The following is a 12,654-nucleotide window of genomic DNA, read 5'->3' on the forward strand; positions in this document are numbered from 1 at the left end:
TAGCATGACTCAGACTTGACAACTTTACAGTTAATCCTCAGTTTGGATTCAGCATGAACTAAGTTGGTCTCATTTGCAAAAAAGAATTTCCTTGCCTAGAAACATGTCTTGCAGGTGAAGCATGAGGAAGGTACCTGAACAGATATAGTTTTATTTCTCTTGCTATGATGGCCATAGACATTGTGTTTAAGATATTCTGTCCCAAAGCATTCCCAATCTAAAGGCAAGATTACACAGAACAGGTGATGGAACTACACGAGGCCAATTGAGAACTTCAACAAGAAAGCAAATATTTACTTATTGCTGATAACTGAGACTGTGAGTAAAGGATGCTCTCAAAGCTTGTAATTTAAGCATGTGTTACCAGTTCCATTTAAGTACTCTCTGAGGAGAAAACCTACTTTGGCTTATGAAAGGAAAAAAAGTAAGAAACACCTTACTTCTAGTTAAAATAGAGTTCTGCAGTGCTCTGAGTCCTACAACCCTTAAGCAAGGACATGTGAATGTTAAACTGAATATGAATCTCATGTGCCTAAAGGAACTTCCTTGTGCCCGATGTAGAAAAGGCAGGTGACCATTGCTACTGAGTCATTTGGTCTTTCCCTGGCCTCCAGTTAACTGTGTCCTGAGGAGTCTGGAGCAGACGCAAAATGCAAATTAGCAATATAGGGTACAAGTACAGTACATCAGTTCAGATGCCAAAACTGGTGATACTGTTACAGCTTATGATTTTTGCATTTCAACATCAGAGCTGAGAGTGGTATAACAAACTCTCAGATGATCCCTAGGGAAATTAGTTAGTCCAATTCCCCAGGATTCTTTTTATAAAAAGTCGCCCTCAGTGCCTACACACTAGTAATAGTTATCTGTAACACCAACAGGGAGATATTTTTTAATACACGTTTTGTTGACTATGCTGTAATTTCTAGAACAGTTTATTTCACAATGAAAGTAAAAACACAAGCTGCAGTTTTATTAATACTTTCATTCATGAAAACAAACCATCTATGCATAACTCTTGGCTCTAAGTTAAAATTAAGGTCTCAGTATCCCAAGCAGAGCAGCAACTGGACAGTCAGAAAACAGATAAAGTCACAAAAATGATGCCAGTAATTCCAGAGTCTCAAGCAGAGTGCCATCTTAGGATAGCAAGCACCACTGGACTTTGTCCAGCATGTCTGTACCTCTTGCACTGAGGAGCCCAGCACTGCACACTGCTCCAGGTGTGGCATCCCCAGTGCTGAGCTGAGGGGAAGAATCTCCTCCCTTGATGTGCTGGCAGCACTTTGCCTGATGCAGCCCAGGACTGTCTTTGCAGCAAGGGCATGGCGCTGGCTTACTGTGCTTGCTGTCCACCAGGATCCCCAGGTCCTTTGCTACCAATCCCCTTTGCCTCTGGGTGGTCCCCAGCATGTACTGCTGTGTGGGGCTGTTCCTCACCAGGAATGCAGGACTATGCATTTCTTCTTGCTGAGGTCCACAGTCTTCCTGAGCCAGTTTCCCCAGCCTGCTGAGGCTGTTCAGGGCGGCAGCACAACTGTCCAGCCACAACGTGCCCAAAGTTTGTGTCATCAGCAAACTCACCGCAGGTGCACTCTGCTCCACCCTCCAGGCCACGAATATAGAAGCCTAACAGGACTGGACCCAGTGTAGACCCCCAGGGCACAGTGCTAGTTACTGGACTCTGTGCCACTGACCACCATGCTCAGGGCATGGCCATTGAGACAGTTTTCAGTCAGCCTCACTGTCTGCTCATCCAGCCTCTTAAAGAACAGTTTGTCTATGAAAAGCTAAGGAGAATCATTATCCAAGACTCTCTTAACCTTGTCTGAGATTACTTTTGTGTGTACCTTTGTGAAATGAAACCTTTAGTCACAAGATTGTTTAAAATGCACATTCACAATTTACCTATTCCCCATCCTCACCATTATGGAAGTTGAAGCACAGTGTGTAAATTGAGCTTAGAAGGTTAAATAGTTCTGGCTTCTTTACAAGCTATTATTAACTTCATTATTTATAAGTCTCTTTGTTGTAATGTTCTTCAGCTGAAGGTTATTGAACTGTAACTTCCTATCACAGCATCTCTAATTAGGCTAGCTGTTCCCAACACGTTACGAAGCGCCGTGAAGAACGAGCTCTCTGATCTGCTTCTCCTGTTTTGCACTGCTCTGCTACAAGTGACTGAGCTCAGGGGTCTCAGGCCTATAAATACCTTTTTGAATCAGGACAGAATGTTTGATATTATTTTCTAAGTTCCACCCTTTCTTCTCTGATGATGAAGGCTGCTGTCTAACAAAAAAGAGAAGATTTGTCTTCAGAGAGAAATTGTTGACATTTCTGTTTTCACCAAGAAAAAAACGAAGAGTCTGGTGTGATGACCATCGGGCTTTCAGCTGAACCTCTCTGAATGTCCTTTGGTTGTTCAGCTCTCACTGTGTTTAAAGCTTTTGCTGTAATATATCCCTGACTGGTTTACTTCTCTGATGTCTTAGCTGCTTTCTTTGAGTCACTTCTTTGAGATAGCTGCTATTTGTTTAGAGAGGTGAAAAGTCCACTTAAAGGTAGGATACGCCTAAAATGCCTTGAATCCACTCTGTGCCTCTGGCTATTTTTATGTCTTGGAGACGACTTTTGTGGTGGTCTTGAAAGAGCCTGGTACCTGGGAGCTCCTGCTATGATTCTGTCTCAGCAGATTTTGCCTTTAGAGGAGACTTTTCACCATTACATCTAAATCTCTCATTGAAATCCCTCATTCTGAAAATTTTGAAATAAAAAGTTTATCATTGTCTTGTTACTTTACATGGAAGAACCTGACTGCCTTCACATGTTTGTTTTCTTCACATACTTGAAGTGTCCCTTTCCTGAAATTTCCAGAAGGAGCTATTATACATGTTACTGGATTGGTGGGTTTTATTTAATAAGCAAATAAAAGCTAAAAAAATTGACTATGTATCCTTCTTGGGTAAGTGAAAAGTAGCTCTGGATCTGATTCTGTTAACTCTACTGACAATTGTGCAGCATCTGAAATGCACAATACTACTTTCAAAAGAGAGTAACACTCAAGGTGAATCAAGGTGACCTTCAGTAAGAACAAGTATCTACAGTACAGCAGAGCATGAGCCTTCCCACTCTTGCTAAACCACCAGGGATTGCCACTGTCATCCAGAACACCTGGAGCAGCTAATAAAGTTAACAACATGTATGATTGAATTTTCTGCTCTATTTTAAAAGAGAAAGGCAGGTACCTAAAATAATTTCCTCACCCACCTGGTAATTACTTCTAACTTTTAAGGTCCCACATTTACATCTTGTTTGAGGTCGTTTACACCTCTGCAGGACATCACTGGGTGTAACACTTTGTCCGTTCAGATGCATTAGAGGATCAGGGTATGAAAAATTGCTCCCCAGAATGGCTTTTTTCATGATTGGCTTCTCTGCCTTTCCCTGAAGCAGTAACAGGACAGATAGATGGCACATAGAGCTTTTGTTTTCTGTGCTAACAGCAGCTCAAGGAAAAGGCCAATGTTTGCTAGCCAGATCACCTATGACAGCCCTGACATGGAACCATAACAACAGCAATGCCAGCCAGAAAGCCTGGAAAATGTGCACACTGAGTATGGTGTGCCTTTGAAATAGTATTTACTATTCATTTGTTCCTTAGTCAGGAGGGATGCACATCCTTTTTCTGCTTGTTAGGAGACTGCAAAGCCATACCAAAGAGCTATCCCTGGGCACAAATTTTAATTTAGATACTGGGAATAGAGCTCAGGATGATTACCATGAATTTGAATTCACATAAGCTCTCTTGTCTCCACACCTGTTACTTGCAGAGCTGCCTTGGCTTGCTAAGCCACAAAGGGAGTGCAGGCAGGGAGTCTGCAGCCACAGTCCCAGACCCCACAGGTGATTCCAGGTGGGCAGATGCCTACTCCTTGCCTTGCCAGAAGTGATCCTTCACCAGTCCCCTGTGCAAGAGAGCCACCTTTGTCTCAAACAAAATAACCATTTCCAGCCTGTCCACAGACCTTCCATGTGGAAAAAAGATTATTTGCAGGAGCTCTGTGCTTTTAGAATCTAAGGGCACAGAAGAACGCTGGATAATTTATTCTGATCTTTGTATTGCAAGAATTTCCCCTTTGTAACTTGGTCTGCAATTGATGTTTTTCTTTTGATTGAAGTAAAATGTGATTAGCTGAGGGCTAAACAAAAGGGCACTGAGCTTTTAACTGAAAATGTCTAAAAGCACGGAATCCACTAATTTTCTTCCTAGCCTGTCCCAGTAATTAATCAATTTGGTATTAAATACTGGCTTATAGTTTCCCATATGTATTTATAAGGATCCAGCTTTTATCCATGCATCCTCCCCCTGTTTATTTTAAAGGTCTTTTAGATGATACAGTTCTTCTCCCCTCACAAAAAACTTACGTGCTGCCTAATCCACTCACCTTCCTTCCAATAATTTAAATCAACTGAAATGTTCAAGTTTCTTATTTTATGGCATTTTCCCCAGGTGTCTAAGATTTACAGGTCTTTAGCCTTCTCCCAGTTTTTCAAAACACCATGAAAAACATGAATGTGAGAACCGACTGCGGTATTCTAGTGTCAGTCTCACCAATACTGCATACAGGCACAAAAAATCTTCCAGCTTCCTATTAATACTCCCCAGCTTAGCTATTCAAGGATGGCATTAACCCTTCTGACTTTATGCTGCAATAGGAATTTATGGTTGCTTGTACACTAAATACTATTCAGTGCCTCATTTTGGGAACCAGTCCCTGCTTTTACATAAGCAAGCTTGCATTTGTCTTTATTGCAAAATTTTGCATTTGACTATGAAAATGTTCTCCTTCTAATGGTTCCAGTTTACCAAGAAATCCAGGCTTCTCTCAAATGTTCTTTCTATCCTCATTATTATCCTGCTCCACCCAAAAAACATTATTAGCCTATTATTATGAGTCCCTGTTTATGTTAGACCATTCCTAAACTCTCATAATTCTCAAAGCAATAGTTCAGCTCTCACTTAAACCTGTGAGAGCTGAACTATTGCTTTTAGAATTATGAGAGTTTAGGAATGGTCTAACATAATAATACATCTCAGTTTTCGACAGTAGAATATCCCTTGTACTTAGAATTCAGGATACCAGAGCCCTGATGGTTAATTACAGTTAAAGGCATGTGTTTTAGAAATGATATATTAAAAAGCATTATTAGGACAACACAGTGTGAACTAGTACCCAGTACTACCATCTTCAAATTTTAAATCAGAAAAAGGCTTTAAAATAAAGATCTGATAATAAATCATACATCAGTCAACATACCAAATGTTTTATTTTTTTTTCCTGGCCGCTCCTGAAAGAGTCTGATTCCAAATCAAACTCCTCAGCTGAGATGCAACCTGAGCAGACCTTGCAAGCAAAGGGTGGGTTTAACTGTACACAGGGTGCTCAGTGAGGTGTAGCTGGATTCATTTTCCATCACCTTGCATCTTACTTTCAAGGTGATATAACAGCAAATGCCTCTGGTCTGGGGATGATGTCCCTCTTTTCTGCTTGTGGCAGTAGGGCACAAGCCATCCAGCCCCTGGGTGACAGCACATGGGAAGAGCTGCTTCAGGAGGGCTCAGCCTTCAGCTCAGAGGCAGCATTTCATGAGGTGAGGTACTGTCTTAGCAGCTGAAGTTCACAACCACATTTAATGACCACGAGGCTGGGAAATAAGCCCAAACATTTAGTGTTAAGCTTGGACTTGGGTAAAACTAGAGAGGGCATGAATTCCTCAACACCTCCCCACCCCCAACTCCTCAGACTGCATTTCAGCACATACGTGAAGAAAATGTCAATGTCCTCCTCTACCATTTTTCAGATGAGCTCTTCCTGGCCTACATACAATTAATCCTAGGGAAGTGAACTGCTTGCACAAAAAAGGGACTAAACCCTTAGGAAATTTGATGAACTAAAGAATAAACAAAATATCTGTAAGACTTGATTTTCAAGGGCATGAATCATCCCCAGCTTACGCTTGAGAATACTAAGCAGGTCTGAAAATTGGGACAATCGCTGTGTTTCTGCTGTTAAGTTGCTGCCTCAGCTTTGCTGGCCTTTACATCACCCTATAGCATCAAAATACTTTAGATGTGGTTTTTACACTGGCACACTGAGAGTTCATTCAAATTGTTAAAGTACCTTTAGGGAAAATTGGTTTGTTAGCTCTAAACTTAACCTCAAAACATTAAACCAAAAGAAAGGCTGTTTTTTTATCCCCAGAGTAGCTAGTTTGTCATCTGGTTAGACATGTCAGAAAACAAATCTGGTGGGTAGGATTTTCTGCTGGTGTGAACTGGCTAACCTGGGCTAGCAGGCAGAGTTTGGCCCAACCTTGCCTCACTTTTAAGTGACATAACCCTTTCTGTGCTCTATCCAGCTAGCCCTCCACATCATATATCCTGAACACAATGCCTGCATATCTGCTGGAGTGATTTTTCCTGTCACCTTTTCTGAGGAGACAAGAATGCAAAACATGCTCTACCCCAAGAAGAGCTGCACTTACCCGATCCTCCTCTTCTCTGACATCGGGCATGGTGCTGATGCAGAGGCTGACAGCAGTGATGGCAACAAAAGAGATTGAAATACAAGCAAAGATCTTTCCTGGGATCCCTGAGTGGGGGTTCTCCACCATATCCCTGAGCTTTCGCATGCACAGACTCAGTCGGCTGCTGTCCTGGAAGGCACTTTGCGTAGCTTCATTAAACACCATCTCCCTCTCAAACAGCCTGGCCTCAGCTGCCTCTTCCTCTTTCTGTCGCAATCTCTTTTTACAGCACCACTCCAGGTGGTCCTCTTCTATCCCCCAGTACACAAGCTCCTCCTGGAACGAAAGAGCACACATCTCCCTGAGAAGCCTCAGCTTCCCAGCTGTCAGGAATGTCATGATCGTTCTGAAGGCACTAGGATTACGGTCAAAAAAAAATTCATTGCAGCTAACATCATAATCATCGCAGATGTCCATGATCTCATCATAATTATTGCAGGATTTTAGCTTCCCAAGCCTGGTCAAGGGGCAGTTCTCCAAGGTTGTCCAGGGAATTTTGTACTTAATACCACCTACGTTGATGATCACAAACCTGGACCGGTCATCCAAGCGGGCTAAGCAGCACAAATCTTCTCCAGGATGCAAAAGTTTGGCCTTTTTGTAGAAGAATCCTTTCTTGGTTTGCACTTCACAGAGGTTTTCCAAGTTGTTGAAGGAGCGGGAGCTGAAGTCAGGATCTGCATTCCCAGTGAGCAATGCCATTTCGTGGTACATCTGTTGAGTCCATAGGGAGGTTGAGGCTACTCAAACAAAAGCACCTGGAACTTGACCAGAAAGTCTATCTGTAAAACAGAATTTTAAAATTACAAGAGAAGTGGGGCACTCTTAAATTATAACAATCCTATCCTCTCCCTGCTGAGAAACTTTTCTCTATGGCATTCCTTCTTCCCCCATTATTTTAGGACTATCTTTGCTTGACAGCTGCTTGAGGAAAGAACTTACACTACAATCAAGTCAGAAGCCATGCTGTTACTTCTAGAGTGTAGAGTAGAATGTAATTTCTTAGTTAGTGGTTGAATGGAAACAAAACCAGTGTATCACCATTTTTAGAAATTTCTAGAGGTTCAAGCTATATCCTGGACATCAATGCAAACTAGAAGAGAAATCTTATCATGTGCATAAATGGCAATTTACAGTTTAGCAACCTAATTAAAAAACTTAGTTGCAAATGGTTTTTTTATTATTTTGGCCCATCTACATTATGTTCCTATTGCAAAAAGCTTATAGGGTGAGGATAAAATGGATACTTACAGTACAGTCAGAAATGTCATGGCAAAAACGTGGGTAATTCCCAACCTAAATTCACCAAGCCTAGCAGCAGCAATGAATATGTGGGAGCTGAGGGCATGCTGGGTCTGAGCTGAAAGCAGAGCTTGCCTGGGAGCCTGTAACTGCTGGAAGCTCTGCTCTGGGCTTGGCTGCAGTTGTGGACAGGGCTCCAAGCAGCCTGTCAGCAGCTCTGAAACAGGAGATCAAACTCAGAATGAAGCCGAGCTGGAAGTGACTCGGTTGCTGCTCTTGCTTCTGGATAGTGCAGAACACAACTGGTCACATTTAGAAGGAATTACGTATGATTCCAGGATTTAATTTGTGCTTCTTGCTTATCCCTCCTTTACCACACCACAATCCACATTGCTTCCTTACTTTCTCTAAAGCCCATCACATGCATTCTTCAAAGCTGTCTCTCTGAAGCAATACTGGGATGTCTTGAAATGCTACCATGTAATCACATTTGTGAATCACCCAAAATTTCCTGAATTGTTCAAATATGAAGTAGGAAATAAGAAGTCTGTGTAGGATGACTGGGTCTCCACACAAAGACCTGGGCTGAGAATGGATGCAGTGATGGGGAACAATTTTAAGCAGAGGATGGAGAAACTGAGAAAGAACTGACTAGTGAAGGAAAACCTGATATTTTTGATGACAGAATGGTAATTGTGAGGCAGTAAATCCATAATTTATAAGCAACAATTCCCTCTGAATCTCATGCCTCAGCTGGGAGAGAAGAACAAACAAAAGGGTGCTAGGAAAAACTGGAGAGCACTCACATTCAAACACATTCCCAGAGGAGCAACTTCTTTTATCTTTAATCGGCTCACCAACTTAGCTCATTAGACTTAGTCAAAATGATCTCTGACAGACACTAGTGAATACTTTCAGTCACAGCCCTGAATCACCCTCTAAACATTCTTACCAACCACTCTCCAACAACAACACTGCAGTAACAGTGGTATTTTTGCTTCAGCATTTCTATGAGGATTTCAGAACAACACTTATATCAGATATTTGTAAAGAGCCAGAGAATGGTTGCTTTGTGTGCAAAAAGCTACAGTCACCCAAAGATTCTTTTTCAGCACCGTGAAAATTTCAGAAGAGCTAATGATGCCAAAATCTCTACAATTTCACTTCGGGGGAGAGAAATAATAGTTTAAACATCCGTTTCTACAGGGCAACATGAGCAAGAGAGAAGAGCTCCTTCATCTGGCTAAGGGCCAGGAAAGGGCAACACATACTCTAAGGAATGGGTGCTTTTACAGCACAGGCTAGAGTGCAGCCGGGATTGCAAATACCATTACTGTCACAGCGAGAGCGCACTGTCAGCACAGCATATGCTTTAAGGATTTGGTCTCTTGTTGCTTTCTCTTGGTAAGATAAAATATTCACAGTCACTACTGAGGGCTCTGCACTTTTGTTTTCATGCCTCACTTGTTCCACAAGTCAACATACTAAAAGGAGTTTACATTGTTTTGACATCAAGGCTAGGATTTATTTTTTTCCTCTCCCCCGTGTAGCAGGTTGTTGCATAAAGGGGCTACATAGATTTCACAGAACTGCTTTGAATCTAATCTTACATGCACCTCTTCCTCCTTCTAAGCAGCAGCTAACTCAATGTGAAAATCTGTAAGCATGTTGTTTGCTACAAAATCTATGAATTATAGAGGGTTAGTCTTTTATTTTGTGGATATAAAATGATGTTGCTTAAATCTAAAGCTTAAGAATGCAGGTTTTTTTTTTTTTTTTTTAATCATCAGTGGATAAATAGAAAGTGAGAGAGAAGTAATTACAAATTAAAGTTGTCTATGAAGTTGATTCTGGACAGTGCAGGCAGCACCAGATGCTGGAGTTCAGTAACTAAAATGAATTTTCTGGCATCACAGTTCAATGTCCCAGAATCCATAATAGCTGGCAGCATATGTTTTGGATATCTCATATTTAATCTCAGATTAAAAGATAAGCATGCGAAGACAGTTGTATTTATTATTCTTCTTGGCACTTCCACCTTGTGATCTGACTGCCCAAGACCAGGCTCAGATGTCAGAGAACAGCTTGTGGTGCCATTTTAACTGTCCTATAGAAAACCAAAATACTGTGGGCTCCCAATTTGGCATCCATCCTGAGAAGTAAAACTAGCCTGGAAGGTCTGCTTCTGATCTTATGTGCATGGAATGTATCATGACTATCACTAAATATTAAAGGGTGTTTCAAAATTATGTAGGTCTTAAAATACTCTCTGTATGCCAGGGTTATCTAATGTATGCACATGCCTGCAGTAAAGCATCCCATTGAAGATTAATATTAAAAGCCAATACTTTCAGAAATGATACTACATTATCATCCAGTTGGCATTTCTACTACTTAATCTGACACATGGGTGTATGAAAGACTATTAAAACACAGTCTGGAATAAGTTGCCCATCATAGGGATGAAGGATAGAATTTGACTCTATATTTGTTGTTTATAATTTTGAAGTGCTGTGGGAGAAATGCTGCATGATTATTTCAGTTTGAGGATCATATACAGGGTGGGTCATCCTTTTTTATTTTAGAAGTATATTCCAACAATTTTTATTCACTAAGAAGTACTTTCTTTGGCCATCTGTGTATGCACATGTATATGTCTACACACACATTTAAGTTCAGCCACATTTTGTCAGCAGCAAACAGCTGAGATCTTCACAATACAGGTATTTCTTATCAAAGATTTTAAAGACTTAATAAATGTCAGAAGCACACAACTGCCTCACATTCTTCTTTTTGCTGAATTATTTCCTCAGTGGAGAAAGGGCTATTTCCCTGCTTACTGCCTCTTCACTTTGCCTGTTCCCAGAACTTCTCTTCACACAAGCATTCCTTATTGTCCCATTCTATCAGTATCACTGTATCTAAGTCATATGTGATTCTGCATGAGGTTCCTCTGGTCTCAAGTTACCTTGGATAAGAATGAAAAATGTGGCAAAATCATCCCTACCAAGAGGCTGAGCAGCGTGGCAAGGAGAACTTGCAAACAGTGTTGGAAGGGAGGTAGTGGTGGAGCAAACACTGCAGGGTGCCGCGGCAGGAGAGACCTCGTGAGGAAGGGCAGCCACATAAAGCCTGTGCTCATAAGTGAGGGTGCAGGAAAGTGTCATGGGCAGAGCACTCACACCTATTCTGAGAAACCAGCCTGAGCAGGCGGCTCTGAAGGGGCTGCAGGCAAAAGCAGGTGGCTGGGGGCAGGGGAGGCGGGGGGGTTGAAACCGGGAGAATTTAGAGGTCTTTGTGCAGTTGCACAGAGGAAAACTGTTACTCTGAGGGTGGTCAAACACTGAAAGAGAATGCTGAGAGATGGTGGAGGCTCTGTCTTTGAGGATATTGAAAACCCATCTGGACACAGTCCCAAGTAACCTGTTCTAGCTGATGCCACTTTGAGAAGTGGCAGATAAATCAGATGAACTCTGGAGGTCCCTTTCTACTTAAACTACTCTGTGATTTTGGGAACAGTCTCTTTTTAACTGCTGCTGTAAAATTACAAAGTATTGAAAGCTTACGTTTGGGCTACAATAGCAAGAGGAAGCTGTGAGACCTTTTAGTAATTAATGTTTTAAGATTTCCTTTGTGAAATGAAACACATTTTGACAGAGAACGGGTAATTAGTCATAATTTTAAGCCACAAACATAAAACATATATTAGGGTGACCACGAGATGTTTTCTCTCGGTTCCAATGCAAGTTGAGTCAGTGAATCTGTTCCGCAGTGCTCAGCCATTTCTAGTCAGGGATGTGCTGAAACCTGGCATTGCTGCCTGGGACCAAAGCAGTTCCCACTTCTTACTGTGACGTGATTTATAAATCACAGCACACACAATCACTTTTATATAAACCTTACACAGGCATTTGACCTTCCATTTGGTGATGTTACAGCTAATAGTGTGGACAAAGAGGCTTAGGAGATCCATATTACTCCTGTACTTATTTACAATCCAGTAGAACTTGGACTCCCAATAATAAATCCTTGCCAGTCACTGTGGAAACATGGAGAGGAGAGCACCTACCCATGAGGCTTACAAAATGCAAAACAGATGGGGTGCGAGAAATACACATATTTAAAAACAAAATGAAATAAACCCCAACAAAACAAAACTGAAAAGGGGACTGGGAGGATATGGTAAAACAGATGCAACTAAGCCTGGAAGGCAGGCCCTAGGGGATCTGGGGAATTAGCTTCTGAGTTTGTTCACACCAAAAATGATTATGGCTCCCTACATACTCATTATCACAGAATCACAGAATCATTTACGTTGGAAAAGACCCTTAGGGGATCCCTGAGTCCAACCATTACCCTGACACTGCCAAGTCCACCACTAAACCGTGTCCCAGAGTGCCACATCTATAGACTTTTAAATACCTCCAGGAATGGTGACTCACACTTCCCTGGGCAGCCTGTTTCAATGCTTGACCACTTTATCAGTGAAAAAATGCTTTCTAATACCCAATCTAAACCTGCCCTGGCACAACCTGGGATGTTTCCTCCTGTCCTGTCTCTTGGTACTTGGGAGAAGAGACAACTGCACCTCGCTACAGCCTCCTTTCAGGGGAACTGTAACTTGGGCACAGTCAAATTTTACATATTTCTGTATTTACTGCCAGTAAACTTTAATATCCCTAACCTCCTAAGCCCCTGCTTAGGGAAGGCAATAGCTCAAGAAGTTGAAAAGGTACTAAAATTTTGAGCAGCCCTTCATTTTGTCTGTTTCTTCATGAGAGTAACAGGAAGCAGTGACACCACCTTACCCATCTAACAGAGAAA

General features: G+C 41.7%; 1 protein-coding gene across 2 annotated transcripts in view; it reads right to left on the reverse strand.

Moving 5' to 3' along the window:
* Positions 1–12,654, reverse strand: part of KCNG2 (potassium voltage-gated channel modifier subfamily G member 2) — a 53,459-nt gene that overhangs the window by 16,051 nt on the left and 24,754 nt on the right. For both annotated transcript variants that reach the window (XM_063159484.1, XM_063159481.1), the window contains exon 2: positions 6,547–7,370. In XM_063159484.1, coding sequence (XP_063015554.1) covers positions 6,547–7,302 — 756 coding nt within the window. In that variant the 5' untranslated portion in view covers positions 7,303–7,370. The remainder of the gene's footprint in view (positions 1–6,546; positions 7,371–12,654) is intronic.

The sequence above is a fragment of the Melospiza melodia genome, chromosome 1 (assembly GCF_035770615.1).
Source record: "Melospiza melodia melodia isolate bMelMel2 chromosome 1, bMelMel2.pri, whole genome shotgun sequence".
Taxonomy (NCBI): domain Eukaryota; kingdom Metazoa; phylum Chordata; class Aves; order Passeriformes; family Passerellidae; genus Melospiza; species Melospiza melodia.